At 36.1% G+C, this 18,267-nt stretch overlaps 1 protein-coding gene across 11 annotated transcripts in view; it reads right to left on the bottom strand.

Moving 5' to 3' along the window:
- The window catches only part of RABGAP1L (RAB GTPase activating protein 1 like), a 737,000-nt gene that overhangs the window by 84,057 nt on the left and 634,676 nt on the right, over positions 1 to 18,267 (bottom strand). Inside the window, exons 1-2 of one of the 11 annotated variants that reach the window (XM_041753572.1) lie at positions 15,908 to 16,993; positions 14,016 to 14,753 (exon numbers count right to left, since the gene is read on the bottom strand). The exons of 7 other annotated variants lie outside the window; for them this stretch is intronic. In XM_041753572.1, coding sequence (XP_041609506.1) covers positions 14,016 to 14,126 — 111 coding nt within the window. In that variant the 5' untranslated portion in view covers positions 14,127 to 14,753; positions 15,908 to 16,993. Of the gene's footprint in view, positions 1 to 14,015; positions 17,008 to 18,267 lie in introns of those variants that run through there. 3 more of the 11 variants (XM_041753579.1, XM_041753597.1, XM_041753563.1) reach the window with 3 other exon arrangements.

Genomic DNA, 18,267 nt, shown 5'->3' with positions numbered 1-18,267 from the left:
TTAAAAAAAAAAAAAGGAAATATCACAAAGAGGAAAAGCAGCACATGTAATGGATATCTATAGAAAAGGTTTGTAGTAAGGTCCTTAAAGAAAAATAAATAAATAAAATGGTTATGTCCCTAAAAGACACCCATATGTTTAAGGTGAGGTTGCACTGTACAACCCTACATTGACAATTATGCTGGGATTTATTTTATTTTTTTCGTGATATATTTAATTTATTTATTATTTTCTTCCTGGAAGAAATTATAAGACTCCTAACAAGTGGCTGTCTTTGGAAACCATTTGGTCTGTATTTTCTAACCTGGTACATAATATTGATATTCTTTGACTGTTTTAAGAATAACAGGAGTTATTTGGATATGGAAAAATCTCAGAGTGGTAAAATTATGAATAATTATTGTTTTCTTTGTGTTTTAGTTTTTATTTGTATGGATTTTCCCAAACCTTGCATATCAACATACTATTTTAGTCATTAATGAGGGAAAAAAACTTTAAGTTGCAAAAAAGTTTTTAGGGAATAGACCTATTTGGCAACTTTCACTTTAAATAAATAGATATAAACATTTATTCTATAATATGTGCTAATCAACCTCATTACATCACATCCTTACTCAAAACCTCCACCTATGGAATTAAAAATATCAGTTTCTTAGAATTATACTCAAAACCATTCATGACCAACTCCTACTATCCTACCACCTGTTGGCCTTGCTCCCATATTCCAGCCAGACGGAACAAGCTGAAATTTCCAGACACAGTACTTCTCTTGCTCCTGTGTGCCTCTGAAAATGCTATTCCTTCTCTATGGAACATCTTTTCCTTCTACCTGGCCACCTGAAATATTCCTATTTTTTTCTTTAGAATTCTGCCCCAAAGTTTCCACTTTTGAATGGGCACAGTTTTATACACTGTTGTTGGAGAAAATGATATATCCTTTAAAGAGAGCAATTTGATCCTATCAAAATTGCAAATGCACTTACTCTTCAACCCAGCAATTTCACTCCTAGGAATTTAACCTATAGACATCCTCACACATTTGTGAAACAATGGTATACAAGATTATTCACTGCACCATAGTTTACAGCAGCAAAATATTGGAAACAAACTTATATATGCATATACTGGGCATTGACTAAATACATGGAAATCCATATAGTAAAACACTATGCAGCTGCCAGATAAACGAGGAGTCCTTGATGTACTGACAAAAATCCCCAACACATACTGTTAAATGAGAAAAGCATAGAATAGGACACCATTCTGCAAAATTTCTGTAAAAAGAGAGTGAAAGAATGCATACAAATTTGCTTGTATGTATTTACATAAAATATTTCAGGAAGGATAGGTCTAAAAAACTATTTACACCACAGAGCAACAGGAGTGTGTAGGAAACTTCATTAGATGCCATTTTATATTTTTTTAAATTTTGAAATCATGTGAATGTACTTACTCAAAAAGTAAAACTGTAAAAGCTTAAAAACCAAAATGCTACCCAAAAAAAGTGTCCACATCTTTATGAAAGTATCTCTATTTCCCACACTCTTCTGATCATCCCTTTATTCTAGGTTCATTAGAAACTTTACTGACTACAGATACTACATACCAGGTGCTGTGGTACGTAGAGAGGGAAAGTAAAAACAACCTGCAGGGAAAATGAACCTCAATGTACAACTCAAAAAGCAGATAAAGTATCTCAGGGTGCCCAGAGTGCAGTGTCACAGATACACAGAGGCAAGCATCTCTTACTTCTCTAATAGCACTCTTATCTCTGGCCCATAGCAACTATTTACATGGCTGTCTCTTCAACTAGATTGCCATCTCTTTGAAGATCTCTCAGAGATTAACACAGTGCTATGCACCTATGAGATATGCATGTTAAATGAACCACTGAATAAGATGTAACAGAACAAGCACTGCACTTTTTAACGATTAGGAACTAATAATTAAGTACTTAGCTAGACTCTACATTGATTCTACAATCAGTTTTATAAGAATTTACTAGAAAGGTCTAAGGATAAAAAAAAAAAAAAAAGGCTGAGAGGGGAGGGGTGGAGGGAGAGGGAGAGAATCTCAAGCAGGCTCCATGCCCAGTGCTTGAGCCAGACATGGGGCTTGATCTCACATCCTTGAGATTACGACCTGAGCCAAAATCAAGAGTCCTATGCTTAAATGAGCCACCCTGGCACCCCAGGATAAAAAATTTAAAAAAATTAAATTACTGTCTTATGTGTACAGATACTTATGAATATATTCAACTGCCACAAACATCACTACTGTAGACCAATGATTATACTTATGTGGTGCTTCATTTTCTCCCAATACCATCAATTAAATATGTACAGAGAGAACAATGCACCAGGCACAATGCTGGGCTGGTGATAAAACGGTAAACAGAAATAGACACAGCCCTGCTCTCGTGGATGTTATGAGTGAAAGATTAATCAAATAATCATACAAGTTTTTCAAGTATTTTCCTATATCTTCAAGAAGGAGAAGACAGAATGCTAGGAATGGCCAAGATTTTTCCTAGCCAGCCATAATGAAAGGAAAGTTACCTAAGACTTTTGTGTCTCAGAGAATATAAATGTTAAGTTAGGAGACTGTAGAGAGAGTTCAATGTTCTTGAGCACTGATGGAGAAAATATCTTTATTTTCCTGAACCTTTGAAATTATCAGCTATAGATATTAGACATTTTCATTCACATTACAGTTATTGCATATATCTCAAAATATTATTTATATTTATCACTAATTATGGTAGTTATTCTACTTGATACCATATCTTGTTACTTAATGTATTAATAAAGAAACACATAGTACTCTATCATAAATATGATTTTGGAGAGTTGAGGATGGGCAAAATGGGTGAAGGTGCTCAAAAGGTACAAACTTCCAGCTATAAAGGTCCTGAGGATGAAATGTATGATATGATGACTATAATTAATAATACTCCATTGCCGTGGTAGTGGGTGTGGGTGGGTAAAATAGGCAAAGGGGACTAAAAGATATAAACTTCTAGGGCATGGGGATGCAAATGTACAACATAGGGAATATGGCTAATAATATTGTAACAAATTTGTATGAAGACAGATGGTAGCTAGATTTATCGTGGTAATCACTTTACAATGCATATAGCCTTAAATCACTAGGCTATACACCTGAAATTAACATAATGTTGTATGGCAACTACAGGTCAATAAAAAATAATATTCTATCGTATATTCGAAAGTTGCTGAGAGTAGATCTTAAAAATTCTTATCACAGGACCAAGAATGCCTGAAGCACTGTAGGGGAGATGAAGTGGAGGTGGACACCATATTTCTCAAGGGTGCTGGGCCCTACATGGACCCAGATAAGACAGGAGGCAGCACCTGGCTCCTGATGAACTTGGCAGCCAATGAAAAGGCAGGCCATGAAGACTTTTAAAAATGATTTTATAGATCTCTTTGCTGCTGATGACATCTAGGGAAATACTGCCCAGCAGTGCATGTGGTCAAGCCTTTGTTAGGTAGCTGTGGAGTGGATGTCCTCAAAGGATCAATTTCAAATGGTTCTGAAGAACTTGTAGACATTACTTGAAACTAGGAGATGGTTAAACAAGAAAGAGAAGTATGGTTTTAACCATCTGTATGAGGGCTGTTAATCTCTGAAACGTGAGCAACTTTCATCCTTCAATTTTAAAAAAAGCAATGACAAAAAAAAAAATTCTCATCAAAGAAAAAATCGTAATGTGTGGTGCTGAATGTTAGCTAGAATTATTGTGATCATTTTGCAATGTATACATATGTGAAATCATGTTGTACATCTGAAACTAATGTCTACAAGTCAATTATATCTCAATTTTTAAAATATGATTTTTCAGTTTTGATAACTATATTTCAATATAATTTGTTTTTATATTGTGTATAATTGGTATTTATAATTGTGTAATTTTATTTTATGCATTTAAAAATAGTTATCTGATAAGGGTCCCATGCATTCAATCAAACTGCCGAGAGTCCATAACCCCCGAATTGTTAAAAATCCCTGGGCCAGGTAGCCCAGGTGGTTCAGCGGTTTAGTGCCGCCTTTGGCCCAGGGTGTGATCCTAGAGATCCAGGATCGAATCCCACGTTAGGCTCCCTGCATGGAGCCTGCTTCTCCCTCTGCCTCTGTCTGTGCCTCTCTTTCTGTGTCTCTCATGAATAAATAAATACAAATCTTTAAAAAAAAATCCCTGGGCTATCAACATGGTTCAGGTTGGAATAACAAAGATGGTTGACATACCATAGCATGTTACTGGAAAAGAGATTTCTGTTTTTAATAACCTTTGGGATAGATGGGAAAGAAGAATGCCAATTCACTTTAAAGTTCCAATTAAAATGAAAAAGTATAATAGAGTATTTGGTGAATTCAAATTTATAGTCAAGTTTTATTATATTTTTGAGTATATGTCATTTTCTGATGACAAATCTGTGGGTATACAGTTTGTGTAAATATAAACAATGTAGGTTATTGAGGAACGCAGTATTTATTATATATTTTAGACAGCTAACCTAACCATGATGATCACATGAAAGGTCAATTATTTCATATGCGGTAGGTGACTGTTCAGCAAATAGTCACTTCCCCCTCCTCGAACCTCCTTGGTGATGTATACTTTCCTGTTTCACCATGTTGGTAGTGACTTTCTGATTTTCTTTGGCCAATGGAACATGCTAGCTCTGAGACCAGGCCTTTAAGAGGCATCTAATGTTTCCATTGATCCTTCTGGGAATTTCTAAACTCTTGTCCTGAGAAGGACACATTCCAGATATCCTACCGATTACAAAAGAACAGAAGTATGGAACAGATCTAACCACATCAGGGTTAGAAGCTAAGTAAACTCAGCTATAGTCAACTGTACCAGCCAAGATCAGCCAAACCCTAGCCATCCAAAGACTCATAAGACAAAAATAAATGCTTACTGTTATTTGCCACAAAATTTATGGTTGGTTGTTGCGCAGCAATATCTGACTAAGTATGGTAAGAATGCTCTTTAAAAACTTTGCCTGGGATGCCTGAGTGGCTCAGTGGCTGAGTGCCTGCCTTCAGCCCAAGCTGTGATCCTTGAGTCCCACATCGGGCTTCCTGCATGGAGCCTGCTTCTTCCTCTGTGTCTCTGCCTCTCTCTCTGTCTCTCATGAATAAATAAATAAAATCTTTAAAAAATAAAAATAAAACCTTTGCCTGATTAACTAATACCATTCTCTAGTCCCTCTATAAAGAAATCGGGTACCCTGGGCATGTTTACCTCTCGTGGTGACTAGGCCACAACATAGTTTATTCTTAAAAACAAGTTAATTGCATTTGTTCCCAAAATGTTTATGTTCATAATAAGATGGATGTGGAAAAAAAAAAACTGAATTGCTGTTCTTATAAAAACTAATTTGAGCAATTTGGAAAGACTTTCTAAAAGGTGAATGGTGAAATAGAAAAGTCAGTCACATTAAATCATTATAATGCTAATATCAAATATGTAAAAAGTTTTTTTTAAAACAAAAGCAAAAATAAAAACTTGGGGGTACCTGGGCGGCTCAGTGGCTGAGTATCTACCTTTGGCTCAGGGCATGATCCTGGGGTCCTAGGATCATGTCCCACATCAGGCTCCCCGCAGGGAGCCTGCTTCCCCCTCTGCCTACATCTCTGCCTCTCTCTCTGTCTCTCATGAATAAATATTTGAAATGTATATCCAGTGAAGACTTAGAAATAACTATTGATTTCATTGTTTTCCCCATCTCTAGCACATGGAATTGCTCTGAATTTTTTTACATGAATAAATAAAATCTTAAAAAAAAACACTGCAAAGTTTGCATTAGATTGCTTCATAAGTTTATATTTAATTTGCTGCCCTCTTAAGGAAACAAACTAGAAAGTATTATGTATTTCAGAATTCCTATTCTAAGAAAGGGCATTAAGGTTCCTGTAAACAAAATTGATAATGAATATATGTAATATATGAATATTACAAAAGAATGGGAGGTATGGAACAGATCTAACCACATCAGGGTCCTGAAGCTAAGTAAACTCACCTATAGTCAACTGTACCAGCCAAGATCAGCCAAACCCTAACCATCCATAAATAAATGTCTAAATAAATGTTTAAAATTAGTATGTACTTTTTATTTTAATGCTTCATGCTCTGAGCCAACTTTTTCTATTAACCAACTACAGTCCTGACTATATCAGGTAAAAGGGCTTCTTCAGTATTTCAGCCTGCCAGAAATCCTACTGTGGGCATTACAATGATCTGGGTTCCCGTGTTATTTTTGCTTTGTTTGGTTGCAAATCCTTTTTATAAGCCAGCTTGTAGTCCTGGCATTGAGTCTGAATGTTACAATTTCATTTCATATTGAGTTTGAGCACTGTGGTGAGTTTTTTATAGAATACTGGTTTCTCCAATAATCTAATCATTGGTTTAAATTTCTGTTAACCATTCTAAAATCCGATCCATTAGGTTTTTAAAACACAAGGACATCAAATAAAGAATAAAGTCTGAACTCCTCCTGGTTTAGAAAGCCCTACATCATAACCTGGTTCCCAACTTCTTCCAGACACATTTCTTACCACTGTCTGCTCCTGGCGCTTACTCCACATTATGACCCCACACTGACCCTCCTGTTTTGCTAATATATCAAATTTGTTGTTACCACTCTGGGACCTTTCAGAGCTTTTTCCTCTGCCTGAGCTATTCTTTTTCTGATTTTTCCCATGGATGTCATTCAGCTCTCAACTGATACCACTGAGGCTCCCACTGGTTACCCAAAATAAAGCTTCCAATTAATCCCTTTTGATGATGTAACTCCATTTTAAGTCTCTGCATAATACTTATCACTAGGTGATAAGCAGTATCACTAGCTAATATTTCTATCTGACTTCGTCCCAAAAGAGGGTAAGATTCACAATTGATATGTCTTTCGGGATGCCTGGGGGCTCCCTGCAGGGAGCCTGCTTCTCCCTCTGCCTATGTCTGTGCCCCTCATGAATAAATAAATAAAATCTTTAAAAAAAAAATTGACATGTCTTTCATGTTTACACCTCACTCCCAGGGCTAAATATAGCATAGCACAAAGTAGATCAATGAATATTTTTCATTAGTAAATTGAATACAAAAATGGATGCTAAAACAAAACAAAAACCTAGGATAAGATTTTTTTCAACCACTGTGGGTAAGTTAGGATTTAAAGCAGAAAGAAAAAATTGGATGTGCTATACGTTTTATACCAACTGTTTCTATAACATCTTACCCCCCAAAATATTTTGAAATGACTTACAAATCAATATCACTCCCAGTATCAAGTACAGAAAGATGATTTCTAAAATCTAAAACAGGATTAAATAAAGAAAAGTTCTAACTATTGTTACAGAAGCCGGTTCAATGATGTCATACTTATTAGGAAAACAATCTAAATAATTTTTGGATGATGAATTTCTTCATAAAGTCAGCTTAAAGTTATTCTCATTTTATTTCAAGATTTTTATAAAGAGAAATCAGTTTGGAATAATACCAACTAATACTCCTATGCTTCTTGCTATGTGTTTAAATGCCTTACTTGCATTAACTGATTTAATTCTTACAAAATCCGGTAAGGTGCTTCTAATATGGCTGCATTTTTACAGATGAGAAAAATGAAGCTCCAAGAGGTCAAGTAATCTGCCAAAAGTCATTGAGCTAGCTGGAGGTGAGGTGGGATCTGACCCAGTTTGTCTCCTGAGCCCCTGCCTATAGGCTCTACTCTATACTATGTCACCTCACCTGACACTACTCAGCCAGATTCTTCCTGAGGAATCTGGAGTTGTTTAGGGGAAGCAACTTAACCCTCTGCATATGACAGAACTGTAAATCTGGATGCTATATGGCAGCCATATTCCTCAGGAATGAAGAAGCAGAAAACTTGGGTAAAGAGAGATAAATAAAGAAGAGGCCAAGAGAGAAGTTAATTAGATGGCAAGAGACAGGAAGAACGCTTGCCAGCATCAGTGCAGTACCAGCCCTGCTGCCTGGCTGAACTTCTGCCCTAGTGTTTAAAGGGACACACCCTGGTGTCTCTACGGTTAAGTTCCCTTTCTTTTTTTTTTTTTTTGTAAGTTCTCTTTCTTGTTTAAGATAGCTCAAGATTGTATTACTTGCAACTGTAAGAACCTTAACTCATTATCAGAACTGATCAACCAAATGAGGTAAGATTTGGCTTCTGATACTAAACCGAAATTGATGGAATACTGCCAGAATGTGTACATGCTAAATAAAAATTAATGATAAAAAATGTTCAGATAATAAAGTTTTTTTAAAAAATATGGACATATCAATTAGTCTTATGTTTTATTCTAATCAATATATGAAATGTGTATCCAGTGAAGATTTAGAAATAACTATTGATTTCATTGTTTCCCCCATCTCTAGCACATGGAATTGCTCTGAATTTTTTTTTTCTAATTTGGCATGCTAGATTACATCAGTGTGCCAACCCAATAAGGAGGAAGTAATTTCAGAATGCTCATCTCCCATTGATAGAACTGATAAACTGTAGCTCCCTGAAAGAGCTCCCTTCCTTTGCTGGCACAGTGCTGCTATTTTGGTTTCTGTAAGTAAAGAACAAATATCTAGTGGCAATAAAGCCTATACATGTGTTAGCCTGGGTAAACAGCTTTTGTTAATGAACAGTGTTCTAGCCATTGAACATCAAGTCCCTTATGATATGGGACCTAGAATTTCTAGATGTGCAACATGGTAAAGCCAGGCTACTTTTTCTTCATTACATTCTTAAAAAAAAAAAAAAGATATATTTTTATTTTGAGACACAGAACTTGCATGCCGTGGGAGGGGCAGAGGGAGAGAATCTCAAGCAGAGTCTCTGCTGAGCAAGGAGCCCCATGCAGGGGTTGATCCCACAACACTGAGATTACCACCCAAGCTGAAATTAAGAGTCAGATGCCCAACCCACTGAGCCACCCAGGTGCCCCTCCATTACTTCTTGATATTTAACTTTCCCATTCAAGTTGACACAATAATCGTTCAAATTATATAAGGCGGGAGGCTTACAGTAATTTTCAATTTATCTCGATAATTTACTTTTCTCATATAAATCAGCTGCTGCTTCTTCCTATGCAGTATTATTGTATCTATCTATTGCAAGAATTAACCAACATGAGTGGACTAATTTATCACACTGCCATTGTCAAGTGTCTAAGACCAGACACTTGTCAATTTTTCACCTGCACTGTTACAATGTCCTTTAAAAATTTTTCCATGGGCAATGTAGCCCCTGTCAGTTTATTACTTCCAGATTATTGCTACAATAATTGATATATTTACTCAGCAGATATTTTGGCCCATATAAATCCTTCCTATTGATTCTCCATTACCTTCCCACCTTCCTGAGGCTCAAACCTAAGACCCTCCATACCATCTTCAGGGCAAAAAGCTTCAAGTTTCCTATAGGACAGATATCCTGATAGTGATTCCCTGATCAAGAAAGTAATTCACCAGGGTAACTCAATGAGCCCATGTTCTCCTTTTGTCAACCTCCCTCCTTCTTCCACATCACTATGGTGCCTTATCTACTCGACCCACTCCTTCCTTTATGTCTTCTCCAGTTTGAATAGCCCTTTCCTTGTTAGAAGAGAGACAATTAGTAAGGGCATTCACTGTGCTAAGTACTGTACAAATGCTCTCATTTAATCCTTATAGCAATCTAATGAGATAGTACTACTATGTCCCTCATTTTTCAGATGAGGAAACTGAAATTTAGAGAATGTAGGTAACTTACACCAATAAGTAGCAGATCTAAGGCTGAACCGGAACCTATAACTTAAAAAGCCCTCAAAGCAGTTAATGTCTTGGCCTTTGCACAAGCTGCTCCCCCTGCTCAGAAAGGTCCTACCCTCCTGTACTAGTTGGCAAGCACCTGGTCAGCCTTCAAAATCACCCCCTTTGGAAGACTTCTTCTACACTGCTCAATCAGTGGTAATTATCTCCACCTTGTTCTACCCTATCACAGCCAAGTATCACTGCCATAAACATTTGTTTCTCTCTTTTACTTGTCTGTGAGGTCACTGAAGGAAGGGATATTCTATTAATAATATTTATTTATATTCTATATTTATTTATTTATATTTAACCCAAAAATGTTCATAATGTTACATACTGCCCTAACATACGTCAGAACACAATGTTCCCTCTGCAACCACTTTATAGATTATAGAATTGAAATAATTCAGCAGAATATAAATTAACATTTAACCTGAAATATTCAAGCTTGACAGTGATTATGCATTGGTTATTAGGCTTGTTAGCTGTTTAAATCATACATTTTAAATTTAAATACATATTCAAGGCTTCCTTTGGAATGCATAATAAATGTAACAGATGTGATCTTTTCCCTTTATTTATACTAGTCAGCTATAGAAATAACTGGAAATGGTGGAGGAGGTAGAGAGGTATGCTGGCCATTCCTCTCTGACACAGAAGGCCATGACTCAGGACAACTTCAGAGACTGCTTCCTTCATTTATTTATTACTCCTTGTGTGAGCACCTCAGGCCAGATTTAAAGATACATATTTTGTTGGGGGGGGGGGAATAGAACTTTGTCTCAAAATGCAAACCAGTTAATTTCAGCTAGTGAACAACCAAAGAAAAGGTAATCTGTTAGATTTAAAGGAAAGCTAGAATACTGTGTTCAGTGAGGCACCTTCCTACATGTTTCTGGAGCCATTCTGACTCTGCTGGATTTTCACCTTTCACACCAACTTATTTATGCTGTAATTAAAAAGTTCTTAAGTTTTGCTAGTGGTGACTCTAAGCTTTTGTTTAGTTTGCCTTAGTAAATACAATACTGGCCTAAGTGATTTCTTTTAAGTAATCTCTACATCCAATATGGGATTTGAACTCAAGAGCCTGATATCAAGAGTCAAATGCTCTAGGTAATTAATTTCTTGGGTGTAGGGGGAGGGGGAAAAGAGAGAGAGAGAGAGAATGAAGAAGAAAGAGATCTGGAACATAAGAGGAGTTATGTTTGGCTTCCCTACCCTTTTTTCTTGCCATGATTGCCTAAAGGGACCTGTATAAAGGGATTTGTGATTTTATTGCATTATTATTCAAAGGATCAATAGGATATAGCCGTATTTTTCAAAGTGTGGCATGAGACATTTCTGAAATCAATTTAGTGGAACATAACCAGCCTATAAACAAAACAAAAAAAATTGAATACATAACATGTAGCAACCAAAGTATTGTTTAGTTAAATTTTCTTTTAGTCCTAGGTGCATAAACGGGGCTTGTATTTTTTTACCATGTGTCTCCACCAGAAATGTCAGAAAGCCACGGGAACAAGAAAAGATTCAGTGTCCACAACAAAACTACTGTTCCTAATGGGGTTTTTACCATTTGAGGAATCAAGATACCTTCCATTATGAAACAAAGCCCAGTTACTGAAAGATATTTAATTAATCCTGCACCAAGAAAGCTTCTAAATACCTTTTGTAATAATTGACCTAAACCCAAAGGATTTTATATGTTAGCAAGAATGTAATTTGCTTCACAGTGCAGTAATAAATCAGACTGAGAAGTAATTTATTTTATATTGTAGAAAATATGAGTATTTATCTCTTTCATACAATTTAAAGGGTTCATCTCAGACAGAGCAAAAAATTTAACATGGAATAAAAAGCAAATGATAAATATTCCATCTTAGCACAAATTTAGGATAACTTTTCCACATGAACCAAACCAAGTATCATCTTCAAAAGACTGTACCAGTCAATTCTTTTAAAATTTCATATAAAGAAAACTATCTCCAGAAAGTTGTATAATCAAATTCAACACCCCAACATCTATATTATTTAAACGTTTCGTATACAGAACAATATTTTGTATCTTTATCATACCTCTGAGACTTTCCATATTGGTGACCAAATTTCATATCAAACTTGCTCCAGGGTTAGGAGCAGAAGTGTGCTTTGGGGGAGCTGAAGTTGTATCAAGACACAACATATATCAACATATTCAATGTTCATATAATATACAAATGGAAGTATTTCCTGGTAAGCACATTAATATTAATTCATGGATTCATTTCCTCTGTCTTCATGTCTCCTGTACAAGTACATGTGACCACACATGCACACCACTCAATGTCCTACACTTGATGAGTGTAAGATGTTCCCTATGACTCGGTCACTGCCTACCTCCTCAGTTTCCTATGTCCTCTATATCATGCCCCTTTATATCTATTGTTTCTTCTCCCCTTCAGCCTGGAAAATTCCTCCAAGTGTTTGAAAACTCAGCTCAGATCCCTTAAGAGGATCTTGACAGGACTATCAAAAAGAAATAAAATTATGAATTCCTTGGATAAGTTTTCATGTCAGAATATTGTGAAACTAATGGCTAAAATGAATTAAAGGATTATCCACAACAACTGATGGACTATCCTGACTTGGTAAAATATTGTAGTTAACTAAGGGTTGGTAATAATATCCATGTAATACATATAATTATAAAAATAGAAAAAATATGACATATATACATATTAAATAGGATAAGAAGGCAAAAGGCTAGATGTTTCTGCATTAATGAACACTTATAGAAGTATATTATATTTATTTGGTTTTTATTATTTTTTTGGACCAGTTGACTCTTTTAAACTGCATCTATAAAACACCTACAGAGGCACCTGGCTGGCTCAGTCAGTAGAGTATATGACTTCTCAGGGTCATGAGTTCAAGAACATATGTTGGACATGGAGTTTACCTAAAAAAAAAAAACCCAAAAACCTACAAAAGTCAGGTATACTGAATCCCTATGTACTCATATCTCAATTTCAACAATTATCAACATATAGTCATCTAGCTTCATCCACACCACCAACCCCTCTAGTGAATCACAAATATTTTTGAATCTTTGCAGACATTTCATTAATTATATTAATATATATCTATAAATTATCATTTTTAACATAATTATAATATCACTATTGCATAAAAATGAATAATCCTCTTAGCAGCATTAAATATCTAATTAGTGGTCATTATCTTATAAATGTTTTTTATAGTTTGTTCAAATCAGCATCTAAACAATGGCAATAGACTACATTTAGTTAATATAGTCCTTAAGTCTTTTGAAATCAATCATGAAATCCCCTTTATGTTGTTCATTGTAATTTATTGATGAAATTGCCATAGTATGTTTTTAAGGTTTTTATGCCTTAAAATAGAGAATCAGCGTTTCATATTAGCAAGGTAACTTTTATGATATAGTCTTTCATTCTACTGGTTGCCATGAGTACTATGAAATATAATGAGTAAGAGGTTACTATGGCAATAGTTAGGAGAGTTAGTTTAAAAAGTATGGCTCACTGCTATCTTAAACTCGATAGCCATTATAAGAATGACATCTACAGAAAAGAAACAACAAACATTTTGCAAGAACTTCATTTTTCTATTATGTAAGGACATGCACATGGAGAATGGTTAAAAAACATTAAATCCATATGGGAATTATACTAGAAGTTATTTTCATAATAGTTCCTAGTAATACTGTAAACATTGAGTTATCTGACTTTTAGATAGTTCGATTCTCAGTGCTAAGGCTACTGCCCACTGGTTAAAAAAAAAAAGTTCTGCTTCAAAAAGATGGAATCGTATGTGTTTAAATGTAGGTAACCTTCACCTAATAATCATATACATACAGTAAGACAAACACATGGGACAAACTGCTATCTGCCACTATAACACTCCTCTTACCCTCACTACATATTCAAAGTATTAACCTACATTTTGCTCCTAAAACCCTCCAAAATGCACTACTCACATATAATAGTGTTTAGTGATGTAAACAAATCATTAAAAATCTATAGACATTGTTGTAGCCTGAACACAAAGCCAAAAGCAATACTTCTATTTTAACTACCAGGAAGTTTTTCTCAGTTGCTAGAGGAGTCCAGCTGTCATATCCGAAAAGAAAAAACAGCCCCAGAGTAGTGTGCAAGGCACCACCTACCATAGACCTAGGCTTGCTGATGGCCACCAGACTAGTGAGGAAGTCTTCATCGTGCAGCTGGCTGAAAACATGGGCGTCGTAGGCCACCATAATGGAGATTTCTTCCATCATCTTGCCAGCTGGCCTTTCCACAGCTCAGCTGCTACCCCGGCTCCAGACCAGACTATCCAAGGAAAAATCCTACTGCAGCTCAGTGCCAATGCCCACACCCACCTGAGTTTGAGGGGGCGGAGTATCAAAAATCCAGAAGGAAAAAAAAAGCAGCTGCTATCATAGGCTTGTCTGGCAATTCACCCCCCAGTAGAAAACTAAGGGAGGTCTCTTATCTGTGGAGGAAGTATATACTATAAACACCTTCTGCATTCTTAACACAGCAGCTGGAAAGTTCAGTTTGGGGAAATCTTCTTTAAGCTTCACAAAAGAGAAATAAATGAAAGTTTTCTAACTGGAAATATCCTATAGCAAAAACAGAACAAAAGTCCCCAAGCTGATTTAGGTTATGTTCTTGGTAATTAGAAACTTTTATAGTTTTATCTTCTTACTTCAGTATTATATATATCAAGATTCTTCTTCTTGGAGAAGTGGATTTTCTTACGGCTTATTTTTTTCACATTCATGGAAAAGAGATAGATGGCAACCTTTAGTTTTTCAGAACTTAGAGAATTCTTGGTGAAGTTAAAAATTATCTCCTGAGGTATGAAAAAAAAAAAAGAGATTCTTTTTCACCTCTGATTATTTCTGTTAAAAAAAAGTACCAAAATATAAAAAATGAAACAGTGCAATATCTGCAATATCAATTATTTATCATTTCCCCTTCTCCCACTAAAAACACACAAAAATTTTTTTAAATAAAATTCTTGATTTGGGGGACTTTGTTTTTTGTAGTTACTCAGAAAGCAACACAAAGGTCTCATTTCTAAACTTCTGGTTTTTCTCCCATAGATAAAAGTTCTCCTTTTTTTTTTTTTTTTTTTTTTTTTTAAAGCTTAGAGGTTTAATTACCCATATTAGCAGATAGCCATGAACTGGTATCTTAGCCACCAGAAGTGTTTTGTAGTTGGAAACCATAAATGAATCTCAATATGCCCTGGTGAAAAATTTGAAAGCTGCCCCATAATTATCATTACAAGGTGGTCCTAATTGCCAGGAAATATAATGTATGCTAATTCCATGGAAAAAGTATTAAGCAAATAAAAAAGGGGAGAACAAATGAAGCTCCTCTGAAAGTTGTTTTTCCAAAATTTCTAATTAAGCTATTATCTTCTCTGCTTTTTATAGATTATGACATTGCAGTACCACGAGAAATATGATTTGTTAGAATTAGAAATCAATTTGGCAATGTTTGTTTATAATCAAATAGAGATACTGGTCAGAATTTTTAGCTCTAATTATCAATAGTATTGTTAGGTTGTTTAATTGTTTGCTTTTCAGAAGACAAAACTTAGAATGAGATTCATGGTGTCTATTTTCCCTTATTTTCCTTAAGTATCTTCACTTAAATTAACATGATTACTTAAATAGCACCTTCTTCCATTTAAATATGATTAGGAGAGTTTTGCAATTGCTATAGCATTCTAGATTAAACACAACACGGAAGGAAAAAAAACACCTTATTGCTAGGAAACAAGCAATGTCTAATAGGCTTATTTTGACAGAAAATGCAATACTTTCAATAAATCTTTAAGATTAAAACAGCTTCAAACTGTGCTTAACCCTTGTCGGGGCCAGGAAAGTATTTCTACTTAATTTTTTTTTCTACAATGCGGTTTTGTCTTTAAGCTTTATTTTGGTTAAAAAGTTCCCAGTGTATTTATCGTAACGCTGACTAACCCGGTAAAAATTAAACGATCATCAAAAGAAAAGGTTTCATAAAGCATCCAGGCAGTTCATACCTTTTAAATTCCTTTTTATCTTTTCAGAAGTACTGTAAAAGATACTGTGAACCTCTTCATGCATTCACTAGCACCAGAAGGTTTCAGGTTTATCTTGCGGCACCATTCTCTAGATGTGAAAGCAATTCCTCTTACTTTCATATTTTTCTTTGCTACTGTGACTCAGTGCTTCCACAATGATACCTGAATAAGGTGTACTGACAAAGACACCTGTTGTGGAAGGTAAAGAAACTACTTCCCATAATGCCTTACTCCCTGCTGGCAACTGCCCAGGGGCAAACAAGAAGTACAAACCACATTTGAGCAGTTGCCTATGCACCCCGGAGAGCAATTCAGTGTAACAAGGGATAATCTTCTTGGTTAAGAATACTCACAACGCAAGGGAAAAAAAGGACCAGAAAAACATTACCAAATAGCTAAACTGCGGTGTATTAAACTCATAAAATATTTAGGCATCAGGGCTCTAAGAGTACAAAACGTTGTTAGAAACAAAGGCTGTGAAGATACTTTTAAAATTACATAAACAGAAGCTAACGACTTTACATGATTCAATCCTTTTAGAATTCCACACAGGTTCTCAGGTAAATAGGTAATTTTTAAAGCTTCTGATTTATTACCTTCAAAAGACTGTTCTAATTAGCCACAGCCACTAGAATTATGAATAACATTTCTTTCCTAAATCGAAGAGGTCCTCTACCAAAGCCACAATGCATGCATATTCTAGAGCAAGGGTTCCCTAAGTTAGACTTGCACCTTTCATTTTTGTCACCGTTAAAATGGTCCTCCATATATGACTTTGAGCCCAGGCAGGAAAAATTCCAAGGTTTACTTTCTCTTGCAATTAAATGTATACTTGTGGTCCCAACAAAATAACATGCTTTTTGAAAACCCATGATCTATTTAAAAACCTGTCTTTGAACTGGCCTTTTCTTAAGATATTGTCTCCAGTCTCAGAAGCAGCAGCTACCATGCCCTCCCCAAACTTCAGGAGTCAGGCACGTTATAGTCCTATTTACCAACAACCCTCTACTCCCTTACAAGATCCTTTTTGCCTTTTCCCCCATGAACTGATCCCACGGATCTCCCAGGATTGTTTCCACCTGCATCTGCAGTCCTCCTCTTCCCACCATGCAGCAACACCATAAAAAGGCGTGGGGGTGGGGAATTACCTGAGACCAAGGGGTGCAGCAGCAGCATTTGCTGCTAAAATTTACCAGGAGAGGACTGTATATCCAACCGGCAGCAGCAAACAAGGCGTCAGTGGTAACCAATAGGCAGTCGCCAGTTCAAGCAGGAACTAGCTGGCTGTCTGTCCCAGGGCAAGTCATTCAACCTCCTTAGGTTTCAATTTCCTCATGGTCATGTAAATTGAGAGGGATGGACTAGATTAGAGGTTTTCACGTGCGCTCAGAAATAGTCCAAAGCTAAGTATCCAATTTCCCTTCATTAAATAGGCTTATTGGGGGATGTGAAGGTGGAAACCTTTTTAATCTCTATCAGGATAAAAAACAAAGGGTAACATTAATCCCAGAGGTTAAGAAAGACCCTCTTCCCCGGCTTGCTGTAATGTGTCCCCACCAATGCAGTCTACCTTGTACCCTACTTTGGATTCTCTCAGGTCAACTCTTTTGCCTATGAAGAGGATTCCATGACAGCTGTGATACTTTTTATTAGTTATTCTTCACAGTCTTTCAACTTAGAGGTCATACTGGCTACAAAATAATTTTTAAAAGCCTCTCCGGGGCAGCCCGGGTGGCTCAGCAGTTTAGCACCGACTGCAGCCCAGGGCCTGATCCCGGAGACCCGGGATCCGGTCCCACATCAGGCTCCCTGTGTAGAGCCTGCTTCTCCCCCTGCCTCTCTCTCTCTCTGTCTCATGAGTAAATAAATAAAAAATCTTAAAAAAAAAAAAAAAGCCTCTCCAGATCTCAATAAAATAAGAAAAATTTTAGAGACCAAACTATCTTTAGTGAGGGGCATCTGAGTGGCTCAGTCAGTTGAGCATCTGCCTTTGGTTCAGGTCATGATCTCCCAGTCCTGGGGTGGAGCCCCACATCGGGCTCCCTGCTCAGCGGGGAGTCTACTTCTCTCTCTTCCTCTTATTCTTATGTTCTCTTCCTCTTTCTCTCTCAAATGAATAAATAAAATCTTTAAACATATATATCTTTAATGATTTTTAAGTGCTGTTTTAACATCTTACATTGACAGATTTTACTCTGGTAGCTGATTTTGCTCCAACAATCATTCTTCTAGGATTATTACTTTTTAACAAAAACCATACCTGGGTCATCCTGAGTGAGTACGAATCTAATGAACCATTCCTGACCGTCGGAGAACATCTATTCTCATGTGTCCAAATT

Source organism: Vulpes lagopus, chromosome 1, assembly GCF_018345385.1.
Source record: "Vulpes lagopus strain Blue_001 chromosome 1, ASM1834538v1, whole genome shotgun sequence".
NCBI lineage: Eukaryota > Metazoa > Chordata > Mammalia > Carnivora > Canidae > Vulpes > Vulpes lagopus.
The sequence above is the reverse complement of the archived record's forward strand: the minus strand, read 5'-3'. Positions and strand labels throughout refer to the sequence as shown.